At 31.9% G+C, this 12,804-nt stretch overlaps 1 protein-coding gene across 2 annotated transcripts in view; it reads left to right on the top strand.

Annotated features, from left to right (window-relative positions):
* The window catches only part of LOC150099365 (protein held out wings-like), a 173,868-nt gene that overhangs the window by 123,857 nt on the left and 37,207 nt on the right, over positions 1-12,804 (top strand). For both annotated transcript variants that reach the window (XM_090403985.1, XM_090403984.1), the window contains exons 6-7: positions 443-697; positions 2,397-2,497. In XM_090403985.1, coding sequence (XP_090260111.1) covers positions 443-697; positions 2,397-2,470 — 329 coding nt within the window. In that variant the 3' untranslated portion in view covers positions 2,471-2,497. The remainder of the gene's footprint in view (positions 1-442; positions 698-2,396; positions 2,498-12,804) is intronic.

Genomic DNA, 12,804 nt, shown 5'->3' on the forward strand with positions numbered 1-12,804 from the left:
GTTAACCAATTTTAGATAGTAAGATTTTTCCTAGAGAATTTTGTTCTGCAAACAGGAAAGCTATTTCACGAACACTGTTTTAAAAGTTATAAATAAATCTATAGTATATCAATATTTATGGATGTGTTCAGGTGGGGGAAGAATGATTCATGAATCCTGTTATAGAAGCCACTCAAGCAGTGTAGGTGTTTCACACTGAGCATTAAAAATCATCACATATCATAGCAATTTTAATGAGCTGCAGAACACTTGGAATAAACATTGTGAGAATTTGATAAGATATTTTCATTAAGTCATTTATACTTTGTGTATTTGTAAATTGTATCATTATTCATTGAATTTCATTAAAATTAAAGTAAAAGGTTAATTTTCTCTTTGAAAAATAGACATGCTTTCTTGTTCAATTATATTTATAATAATTAATATATTGTTTTTGTACTAGAAACCGAAATTCCACCACTAATTACTTCACCTGTTGCTCTCTCAAGTCCTTTGCGTACTCCAGGTACTCCTCTAGGAGCACCATTAATTTTATCACCTCGTCTTCCTGTACCAACAAATCATCTTTTGAATGGCAGTGGACCACCTCCACTTATTGCTCCTGGAGATCTCTTATTTGCACCATATGGTGATTTTCATCAGTTTGCAGCTTTAACGTCTCCTCTGCTGGCAGAGTACACAACCGCAGAATCAGCTGGTGGGTTATTTGGTCGATGAAATTGAGATGTTTAATATTTTGTAATAGTTGTTTGTTGCTGTTTATATAGTTATCACTGTAATCAGTGAAGCCCTGAAGATAGGAGGGATTGGACCAGTGAAGAGTTAAATTTCGTTCTTTTCCTCCACTTAAATTATTTTCATACAAGTGCTGTGATAAATTGTTTTGTTAGTTAGCTACTGAATTTTATTATTTGTATTAGTGCATGCATTTTTGCAAGTGCGCTTCAAAAGCATTCAATGCTTATGATGAATTAAGTTGCAGTTAATCTTGTTAGGTTTATGAAAAAATTCTGCATATATGGTTTTTTTTTTTATTCAAAATTATAATTTTGTTTGGATAATCTAAATAGGCAGGTACCTTAATTGTCATTTTATTTATTAGTAGATATATTAATTAATGAGTAAATTTTTCATAATGCTTAATAAAGTGATATAAGCGAATGTGTACATATGCATGCAGAAATATTCAGACGAGCTTATGATAAATTATTTATAAAGAAAAGCATGCCAACTGGTATATAATTGCAATAAATTTTTTATAGATTTGTTTTTTGATATGGAAATTGATTATCAGTTGGTTTCTGATGATGAGTATGTGAACTGTTAAAAATCAGTATAGGTAGTTATTTGATACAGTAGATTTTTTTTTTCTCCTCCCCCTCTCCTTATGTATGGATCTAGATAACTTCACATCAACAACTCAGGATTATCGATAATTTTTTTTTAAGAACCTGTTTAATTGCTTAATATTTTTGACCAAAAGTGCTAAATAGAAATAAAGAATTTTATTTTTTTCTCTATAGCCATATTTATCTTTCCTGGTCCTATTCCACTCCTTGAAAATAAAATATGCTATTTATATTTGCTTTTTATTGAAAGGGCATTAGGGAATTTGTTATTTTGTTGAAATATTTTATACGTTTTTGAATTGAATTTACTTTGAAGGCTCTAAAATTAAGATGAATAACTTTGAATGAATTAAATATTTCATGAGAAGTTTATTTAAGATGTAAGTTTTCATTTAAAAAATATATATATATAGTATAACGAAGTTTGGGGCCAATAGTGATTCATGCTGTTGATTTATTTTCTAGTTAGTTAAACTGCAGTTAGGAATGCTTTCCAAAAAAAAAAAAATTGTTTAGATACTGTAAAAAAAAAAAAAAAAAAAAAAAAAAAAAGTTTTATCCTGATGTTATCCACTCTTGAGCTTGTTAATTGATAAAGTACACTGAAAAGAAATTAGATTTTTAAAAGTAGCCATCATAAATGAAAATATTTGTTAGCATGTATAGTTAAATACAGCATTTATTAATTTATTGGCTATTAAGTTTTAAATCATTTTGATTACTCTTTCACATTTCAGCATCTGAAATTTAATCTGTTCATATTGCTGAAATAGGGACCAATAGTGATGGTTTAATTATTTATTTATTTATTTATTCATTCATTCATTTTAAAGATACTACTTCATACATATTTAATCATAAATCTTTATTTTATGGCTTAGTTTTCTCAGACAAAGCAAATGCTTTGCTATTTATTTAAAAAAAAAAAAAATGTTTTTTTCTTTCACTGTTTAAACACGAATCAGACTCTTATGGTCTGCATTGAAGGGTATTAAGTTAGACTACTTCGTTTTCAATAATTGGTTCTTCTTATATATATATATATAGGTGCAGCTGCTAAGCAAAGACGGCATTTGGGTTTACGAGACCACCCATACCAGAGGGCTGGATCTCTATCTTAGGTGTTATGAATTTGAAAAGAGAAAAAGGTTGGTTAATGTGTGTGTGTGTGCGTGCGCGTGTGCAATGTGTATAATATATATTATATGTGTGTGTGTATGCATTATGTGTGTTTGTGTGCATATATGTATATTTATCTTTGTGTATGCATGTATGTGTATTTTTTTTAAAGTACCAGAATTGTTTGCAAGTGTTTCATTCAGTTTGTGCCATTTGTGTTTATATATGTATACATAATATATATATATATATGTGTGTATATATATATATGTTTGTGTGTGTGTTGTATGTATGTGTGTGTGTATGTATATATATATATATATGTATGTATGTATTATGTATATATATGTAGTATGTGAGAAATTATTGCCATGCCAATTCTGTAAAGTTTTTTGTACATGAAAAAAAAACAAACCTGTACTGTTATTTTGATATGTTTTGATATTGTATAATAAATATGAACTATGTGTATGAAATTATTTTTAGTATAACTAAATGGTGTCTAATTAAATCCCCTTACAGAACTTGACATATTGAATTTAACATATCGTGATGTAATTTTTGTAATACATTAGTTAAGAATTTAAATTCATCCTCCCTCTCTCCCAAAAATAGTGTTATTTATGAAAAAAAATTTTAATATAAGAATTCTGTAAATAAAAGATCTACAATTTATGTTTATGATTTTAAACATTTGGAAAGGTTTAGCTTCATTTTGAAGAATTTTTAACTTTGCTATGGCATCAACTTTAATGTTATTAGTGATGTTCATGATGGAATAATGGTAATATTAATTAATAAATCAGGTATTTTATAAATCATCTTCAGTATACCCTGTAAACAATTGTTAATCTAGTTATAGGGAAGTCAGAGAAGTCTTGCTTCTTTTTTGCCTCTGCTCAAGAGTAGCCAGAATGTTTTGCTCAATGTTATTCTGTAAATGGTGTTAATATTGAGAACTGCCTGCTTGGTGTGCATATTTGTATACCTTGACTGCATTCTTGTTATGCTAATGTATTTGTACATATACACACACATATACATGATTCTTTTCTGTGGTATAACTAAAATAAATATATGCAGTTGTTATAAAATACCTCCTAGTTGAAATTTGTTTTAAAACAAATCTTGAACAAGACAAGAATTCACTTCAGACACTTGAAAAGAATTCTTATAGGCAATACTTTTTTCTTAAACATCTTTCACCGTAAAATGGAAAGGAAGCTTAAATTTCCAAGTGAATATTACTTATTCCCAAGTATAAGCAATCCAAATGAATATTTGGATTCCCAAGATTCCTAAGTATATTCTGTACCTTAAAAGCTAAAATATTTATATAGCTTTAGTTTGCTACTTTTCTTGAACTTTTCTAATTCCTTTTCAGAGATGTTTTTAAATTGCACATGAAATTATTAGCAAAATACACTGTATTTTTTTTAATCACAGAATATATATTACTTCAGAATATGGGAAATAAAATACTTTTAAACACTCTGCACTCTGGTCCGTGTTATCTTGAGCTCTAGTAATAGTAGGAAATCCTTTATTTGAAGCAGCTTTTATTAGTCACATGTTGAACATGTTTGTGGATTATATAACACGTTGAGTAATAAATTAAATCATTGATATACTGCTTATTATCTATGTTTGGGAGCATATTGCTGACATCATTCAGGATATGTTTTGGGTTTAGTATTTTGAATAATGCAGATAGGATTAATCATACTAGCAATAGTTAAGTTTCAAAGAAACTAAGTTACTTGGTTACAACAAGCAGTGAACCTAACACAAAAGAGATAATGGTATGGGCATAATTGGTCACTGAGTGCATCTACTCTTTAATCAGCAGGTCATGGATTTTAAATCCCACCGTGGTCATGAATATTTGTGATCTTTAGCTGGTAGAAAAATTTCACTTCTCAGTGTGAAACCACCTCCATGGTTATTGGAAACCTGAAGTAGCTTGAAAAAGTTCCATATCTGATGTCTTTACTAGGGATTCAGAATTACGAGGGTGATCTGAAAAGTTCTCAGCCTAACAATGACAAAACGGATTTATAATTTCAAAGTTATCTTTATTTTTTAGCATAATCTCCCTTAAGACTAATACATTTATTTCAGCGATGCTCAAGCGCCATTATCCCATCCCTGTAGTGGTTCTCAGTAAGATCTGCAAAATATCAGTCTACAGCTGCAATCACCTTGATTCGAAGAAAAATGCTGACCACCAAGGAAGTTTTAGTTTTGGGAAGAGATGGTCAGAGGAAGCCAAATCTGGGGAATAGGGTGAATATTCCAACAACTCATAGTGCAGATCCCTTAATTTTCCTATTGCCAAAACACCTTTGTGGGCAGTTGCATTGTCCTGATGAAAGATGATTTTTTTCTTCTGCAAACTGGGTCTTTTCTTATGAATTTTTTCATCTAGTCTGAAATTATTCTGGTTAAAAAACCAGAATAATATTCCCTGGTTTTTGTTTTATCCTTTTCAAGATAATAAATAAACAAAATGCCTTTAACATCCCAAAACACCGATGCCCCCCCCTCCCCCGTGTGTGTGTGTGTGTGTGTGAGAGAGAGAGAAAGAGCATGTGCATGTGTGTCTACATGCCTTCAGAGATAGGATTAGGATTTCTGGGGTTTTGAATATGATTCTAATATTTGAAGGATTCTTTTTCAGGTCATTTTTTGCCATCACTGATATTGGTCCCTTTTTAGTCTGCACGGTTAACCTAGTGGCTTTGCACTTCGCAACCATATGCCTAGGGAAGGAGTGTCCCAAGTTGAAATAGCCAAGTTAGCCGGTCTTGGGCACGGGCAGTAGGGTTTTTTCTGCCAGTTTATCTGGCGTTTTTCATCCCGCAAGCAGGCAAACCGGCCCTGTGAATATGTGCTTCTACAGCCAAAAATATACCCCCCCCCCTTAGCGGCAGACTAGGCGACAGGTTGGTTGGGAGTGGTACTAACAAGAAGTCGCATCTAAGTAACACGCGGGCCCTGCATAGGAAGCTGGAATAACGTGTAGTGAAAGAAGACTGCAAATTGGTTTCCTTTTGTGCTGATTACTATGTAATGGTTAGGAGATAATCAGGTACTTTCAGAAGTTCTTCACATAATCTTTCATTTTAAACTTCTAATGTTGAATATGTATTGGGATCAAATGAGTTTCTTTGTCTTGCAATTATACTTTCTTACCACCTTTTTCTGTTAATACATTTCTATACTGAGAATTAAAGTATTTTACAAGTAAAATAAATGGGTTAGCTGTATGTGGGACTTTGCAGTTTTAAACAAAAATGCGTATGCCACAGTAAAATTAATATTACTAATCATAAATATTTAGTTGTGTGTATTATAAAATATCATCAGTATGAGCTGAAGAAACAAAATTTTGAATACAAAAGAATAGAAAAATGTGTGTTACAGTAGAATCCTTACAGTAGAACATGCAGTGACATTGTAGCACTTTGAAGAAATTCAAACATTTTCAAACCTATCAACCAGATCCACAACCCTTCTTACCCTTCTCCATAAGATGCTGTCACCATTGCTTCTACCTGATGTTTAACAAGTACCATGTTTGTGCATCTTGTCTTATCTGGGTGAAATGGGAAGATCAGTTGAAAAAATTTCAGAAAATCAGAGCCATATCCAGCTTATCAAGCCTCATTGGTGCTCAACATGATATCGATAACACTGAAATGTATTAGTTGTGCTTTAATGTCAAACTTTTGCATAAGTATACTTTTAAATTTGAATGTTCATTCAAAGAAAGCTGAAGCCTTTATTCTCCTAACTTAAATGATAATGACGGTTTTCTGTTCCAAAAGTTTGAGAAATTGTATTCTCAGTTGTATCTAATCTTTATTTTATTTTATCATGTTTTAATTAATATATATATATATATATATATAATCACATCCTACCAGTGTGACTGCATGTTTAGGATTCTGTTGTAACACTTCTTTTTCTGCTCTTTTGTATACAAACTTCTGTTTTTCTTCAGCTCATACTGATGTTTTGCAATACTTAAAACACAAAATTTGTGATTAATAAATATTAATTTTTATAGTAACATAAATTTTTTTCATTTATTTTTTTCTTAAAAAAAAATAAAGCAATTTTGAGATTCCCAGCTCTCAGCAGTGTATGTAGAAGTTTAAAAGGCTGCAGAGAAAGAGTTTATTATACAATATTAGCCAGCAAGGCTTTTATACTCAGTTAAGTTTAATGGAATAAATATAGCACAGAAAAATAATTAAGCACAGAATTTATTTTTCTATATTTGATCTGACACAGACATAATCAGGGATACAATATTAAAATTGTAATAACACACACAAAACAATAATTGGAGAAGTTATACTAGAAGACTGAAGACCTATAAGGTGTGCTCTCTCTATGGTTGCTGGTGGCTAGCCTTAGATCTCTTGATTTAGGAAACATTAACTCTTAAATCTCCTACCCAACAGCTAAGTCTAAAGCACACTCATAGAATTTCAGTCTTTTAGTCAACTTCTCCACTTATTGTGTTGAGTGTTTTTGTGTGTGTGTTATTCCAGTTTTAATATTGCATCCCTGATAATGTTCGACAGATGCAATACAGGAACAATTAATCTTGTGTTTAATTATTATTCTGTGCTGTATTCATTCTATTAAAACCAAGTTTAAACCAGCACAAAAGCCTAGATACTCATTTTTTCAAGGCTTTTGTACTTCACATTTTGTTTGGCATTTTCAATTGTTAATTCTGATTAAGTTGACATTTTGTCTTCTAGAGACAAAATGTCAATGAATATATTGTTTCTATTTCTCATAAGGCTACATTATTTTGTCGTGAACTAATGAAAAGTTTGCCCATTACTGACATTCTCATCATTTAGAGAACATATTACCACTAATAGTTTGTCACTTAACCAAACTGGAAACTATCCATTATTGTCACACTAATAGACCATTGTCACAAGTTTCAAGATTTGATGTTTGGTAGAGATAACATGTTCTGCAAGCCCCAACTGTTTAGGCTCACGGAATTTAATGTAGTCTAGATGTTCCTTATAACATATGGCTGCTATTCTACCAGTTTAGTCAAAATATGATAAACCACACTGGCTAGGAATTCAATAGACTCCAAGGCCAACCAGAGGCAGGAGTTGATCTTTTGCAGTACCTAGAAAAGTGGAAATCCTGTTAATAGGGTGAAAGTACACTTGTAGGTGAACAGATTTCAGTAGTTTGGTTATGCCTTCAGAGATACCATTTAAATAAGGAATGGTGATATGAAAGACCACCTCTTATCAGGCATTCATTATTAAAAAATAATGGAAGCAACTATTATATTATAATAAAATTTCAGTTTAATATAAACCGAAATGATCTGATGTTTTGACCTTCACATTATGGTCGTTTTAGTATACACATACATACAAAGAAATGTGCTACATTACAATCTACATAATATGCTAAAGTCACACTAATTTGGTCAACTGTTAACTCTACTAGCCTCACCCTTGATGGGAAAAAAAAATCTTACTACATGAAAATGTAAGTTTCTGTGGCTTAGCATTCTATGGGAAGTTTCCAATATTGAGACCACATTAAAGTAAATAATGAGTTTAATAAAAAATAAACAATTATAACCGTACAAGGTTCATAAGTCATCAAATTTACATCATCAGAGGTACTAGCAGAAAGTTGCACACAACAAAACACTAGAAACAATTAATTACACATATTAGATGTTATCAAAACTTCACAATTAGTATATACAAATAAATAACCAGAATAAAAGAAGCATTAAATTCATTACAGTATGTATGTCTGAACACTGCTAGTTGCTGCTGTCATGTTCTGTGGCATCGCACTTGTCGTATTTTAGATCCAGGGCAGTTAGATTTTTAATGAAAACAGACCAAACTTTGAGTAAAATTAAGCTTTGATTTTTGTTACATTGTGTTGGGATTCTAAGCATTTGCAAGGCTTCCTTGAACTTTCTTGTAAAACAGCTATGACTAATATAAGGTATTTTTGTTTGTTGCCAAACTACACGATGGCCTCTGATAGCTATATTGGATGCCAAGCCTTTCTTCTTTTTTCAATGTCTTATGTGTTCAGATCTCCCCCAACCTTCCTGTCTAGCCTACATAGCAAATGCCACAAGAGCAATGAATCTCATAAATGTCTAGTTTTTTCATGGGATGATGTGGTTTTGGTGGATGCAAGAATTTGGAGATTTTATTATTACACTGCTCAAAACAATTAGGGAATATTTAGGTTTTCTTGTAAATTATAAAGTTATAAAAATAATTTACAAATGTAACACATTTATTTTAAAATATTCTTAATATACAACAGTGTAGAACACCAACTGCATACAAAATCATTTTAATACTTGTCGAAACGATCACTTCTAGAGCTCGAAATTGCTCTCGCAGAAGAGTGGGGAAATATTCCACAAGAACTTTTTGATCATCTTATCCGGTCCATGCAATCAAGATGTACTGCTGTTAATGGAGACCATATGCCCTATTAAAAATTAACAAAAGCTTTTTTGGCTATTCGTGTTAACATTATTTCACGCTAAAATGTATAATTTGTTAAATTTGTAATAAATATCGATTATTTAAACAATATCTCATCAATTACACCCTATCCATAAGTAAGAAATATTTATTCATGTATAAAGTACCTAATAGTTATAATTATTTGCAGAAATTTATAATTATCTGACAAACTAAAATATCCCATTGTTTTGAGCAGTGTATTAAGAGAGACCTCCAGGGAATCAGGTACTCATTTAGAATGGCCACATGTACTACATGCACCAGCTATCATACTAATTCTTGAATTCATTCACACTGTTTGCACTCACAACATCTAATGGCAATCCATTCCAATCACGCACCACCCTATGAGAGAAAAATCGATCCCTCGCCCCCCTTCTTAGTGGCATTCATTCTCGGCTTCCAAGGATGTCCTTTTGTCACCCTCCATAAATTGAAAGATTCAATCGATTGAAATCCTGTATGACCTTTTCAGAAGTTTGTAAGTCGATCTTGTTGTGATTGACTGTGAAAATACTAGTGGTGGTGGTTGGCGGTAGATGGCATTGGTGTAGATGATGAAAGTAGTTGCAGTTGGTGGAGACAGAGTTGTAGAGTAGATATCATCCCTCTTTCTCCTATTTGCTAGTGTCTGCAATCTACAAATTCTCAATCTGTCTTCATAATCAGTATTCCACAATCCTGATATCATTTTTTGCACTCTCCAATCCAGTATATATCAGAATCACAATGGAAACCAGGAGACCAGACCTGTGCACAATAGTCTTAAGTGAGGTCTTATCAAGGCCTTGTAAAGAGGCAAAATGACATCCTTATCTTTATGAGTGAATGTTCATTTCAGTATTGCAATTATCTTTTGAGTTGTATTTGCAATCTTTGCTACATGGCCTCTGAACTTAAACTTCCTATCTACTAATACTCCAAGATCCCTAGCCTCATCAGTGTGTTCTAGCATAATCCCACCAATATAATACAACATTGGATATCTAATCACACTGAAGTGAATGACTTTACATTTACCGACATTGAACTGACATCCATTTTCCAATGCCCACAATTCCAGCCTATTCAAATCATTCTACAAGTACTGCATATCAGCTGCATTCCTGATTACTCTACCTATCTTTGCATCATCAGCAAATAGCTGTAAATGCAAAGATAAAAAGCCACTTTAATGTTGTACTCACAGAGCAACATACTTACTTTGTTTGTAACATTCTTGATGTAGCATTGATTGCATTCTTAAAATCTTGTTTAAGTAAAGGAGCTTCAGGAAGTCTATTAGGAATTTTTTTTGTCATCTTGGGTTCGTAGCTGTTTGAGTGCTAAGTTCTGTCTCGGGCAGTGCAGTCCTTCATTCCTTTTAATTGACATGCTGGAAATATTGTATACTCTATCTCATATTGCTTTAATCATGGTTATCTTTTGTAATGGATGATGGTGTGAAGCGTCATTTAAAAATCTTCCTATTGTGGTAGGTTTTCTGTATACTGAAAAGGAGAATCCTTTTTTTTCTTTTTATTTCAACAAAGATATCAAGGAACGGTCATTTATTGTTGGTACTCCTTTGCTAGTATCTGTCAATGTAAGTCTGATGATGATGTAAACATTTTGCTAGTATCCCTGATGTGTCTGATAGGGTTATAATTGTTTATTTTTTATTAAACTCGTTATTTACCTTAAAATGTGGTCTCGCTACTAGAAACTTCCAACAAAACCTTACCACATCAAAGCTAAAGTCTTGTTTTCTGTTTAGTTACAAATCATTAAGAGATATATTAAACTAGAGAGTAACATGTTCTCACATAATTACAGATAAATTAGAACAAAAACAATATAGATTACCAATTAAGGACTGAAATTATTGCTTAGAGTCCTCAAGTAAGGGTTTGCTGGAAAAATTGAAAAAACTTGTGGACTAATGTGTGTCATTCAATTTTTTAGGATTTTTATGCCTCCATTATTGTTTAGATTAGGATGGATGATAAAAACTTCACAGGCTTCCTTGAATTTGCATTCATACCAAGTTTTTGTCAATTGGGTGTAAGGTGTTAAGAGATATAGTCTGAGAGGCCTGCTTTACCAAAATTGTTAAATTTAATGTGTCATTGTATTTATGGTTGAGACAAACATATGAAGCTTTTTCTTGTAAAGTTCAGTCAGTGGAGCAGGGCTCCACTGATTGAACTTAAATTGTGGTTTGTTCAGTTTCATGATGGAGCAAAATATTTTTGTGCCTTTTGTAGGACTTTTTTAACGTTACAAAATGAAAAAAGAGGGTCATGGTTGTAGGTTGCTATCATTCATGAAGTTTCTAACTTATTGAAATTGTTTCCTCGATAATATTAATATTTCATATCATTTAGAGATATGCTATTCTTGGCATATCTTTAAAAATAATAATGAAATAAAAACCAGCAAAAACTGCTGATAAAGTATATGTTCTTAAGGTGATTTTATTTCATAATTTTCTTTATGATCTTTATATGCTAAGTTATTGATCTCATAGATTATTATTATTACTACTACTAATAATAATCTCAGAGATACACTGATATTTATGGATAAAATTTTTGTGTCCATAGATATTAACATTGTTAGTTATCAGCTGTATCTTCACTTTTCAGACAGTTTAGTCTCAGGAACAACTGGTCTGGAAACAATTTCCAGGTAACTGCAGTTCTTGAAAAAAAAGAAATGGTATGAATGCAGTAACATGGCACAGTTTTTTGATTGAAGGATAAGGGATTGTTGCGACGTTTCTTATATTTATCTCTCTACTTAATTGTTATAATGCGTTTGTACTCTAATCGTTTAGATTAACTTCTATTGTTTTGTATCTTTCCTTTATCCTACCAGCTACGCCATTTATGTTGAGACTTTTTCTTATCTTGTTTGCTTTTTCTTTACTTAATTAGTTATTTGCCCTTTATCTACCCTTTCTTAACTAATCCAACATCCTTTCTTAAATTCAAAACTTGTCTAACACTGTACCTCACTTATACACATTTATCCCTTATAATTTAAACTCTACAATCAAATATTCTCTACTTCAGTGCTTTGCAGTCCTATTGGCCTCTCTATGTCCTATACAATCTGAAGAAGTTCGCCCTATAAGTATTAACACATTTATATTTATGCTGCTCCAGCTAATACCTAGGTAGAAAGGATTCTTATTCAGGGTGACTCCTTTAGAGAGTTAATGATTATTTGATCAAGCATAAATTTATCTCCCCCCCTCGCTTGTCCTTTTCTTTCTTACAGTCGCGGCTTACTTATTGCATTAGTATTCATGGGTTTATCCGGCTTGGTTCGTTGTTATTTTTATGAGTGGCAATTTTGAACTCATAATATAGGCAGATCAGGCAAGTACATGAATGAAACAATTTAATTAGCTTTAAGGTGATACACTATAATACATTTCAAAACAGGATAATATGGTTGCACTCAACTCAGATCAAAAGCTCTAATTAACTTGTACTTATCACACATGCTAAATCTTAATAACCTTAAATACAATCATAAAATACAATTCATAGATTATCATTAAGCCATTCGGATACACGTGGCTATCAGTGAACACATCAGCACAATTACACTTTTAGTTTAACATGATCTTGTATCTATTCGGCCTCTTGGGCAAACAATTCTTAACACTGTCTCGGACACGTATCTAGTTGTAGGCTACTCTTACAGTTCTCTAAGTTCAGTCCAATTTAAACGTTCACACAGGAAATTCACTCTCTTACAACTGGAATTAGTATTTCAAAAAT

The sequence above is a fragment of the Typopeltis vanoorti genome, chromosome 14, assembly GCF_054136105.1.
Source record: "Typopeltis vanoorti isolate ZY-2024b chromosome 14, IOZ_Tvanoo_1.0, whole genome shotgun sequence".
NCBI classification, from domain to species: Eukaryota; Metazoa; Arthropoda; class Arachnida; order Uropygi; family Thelyphonidae; genus Typopeltis; species Typopeltis vanoorti.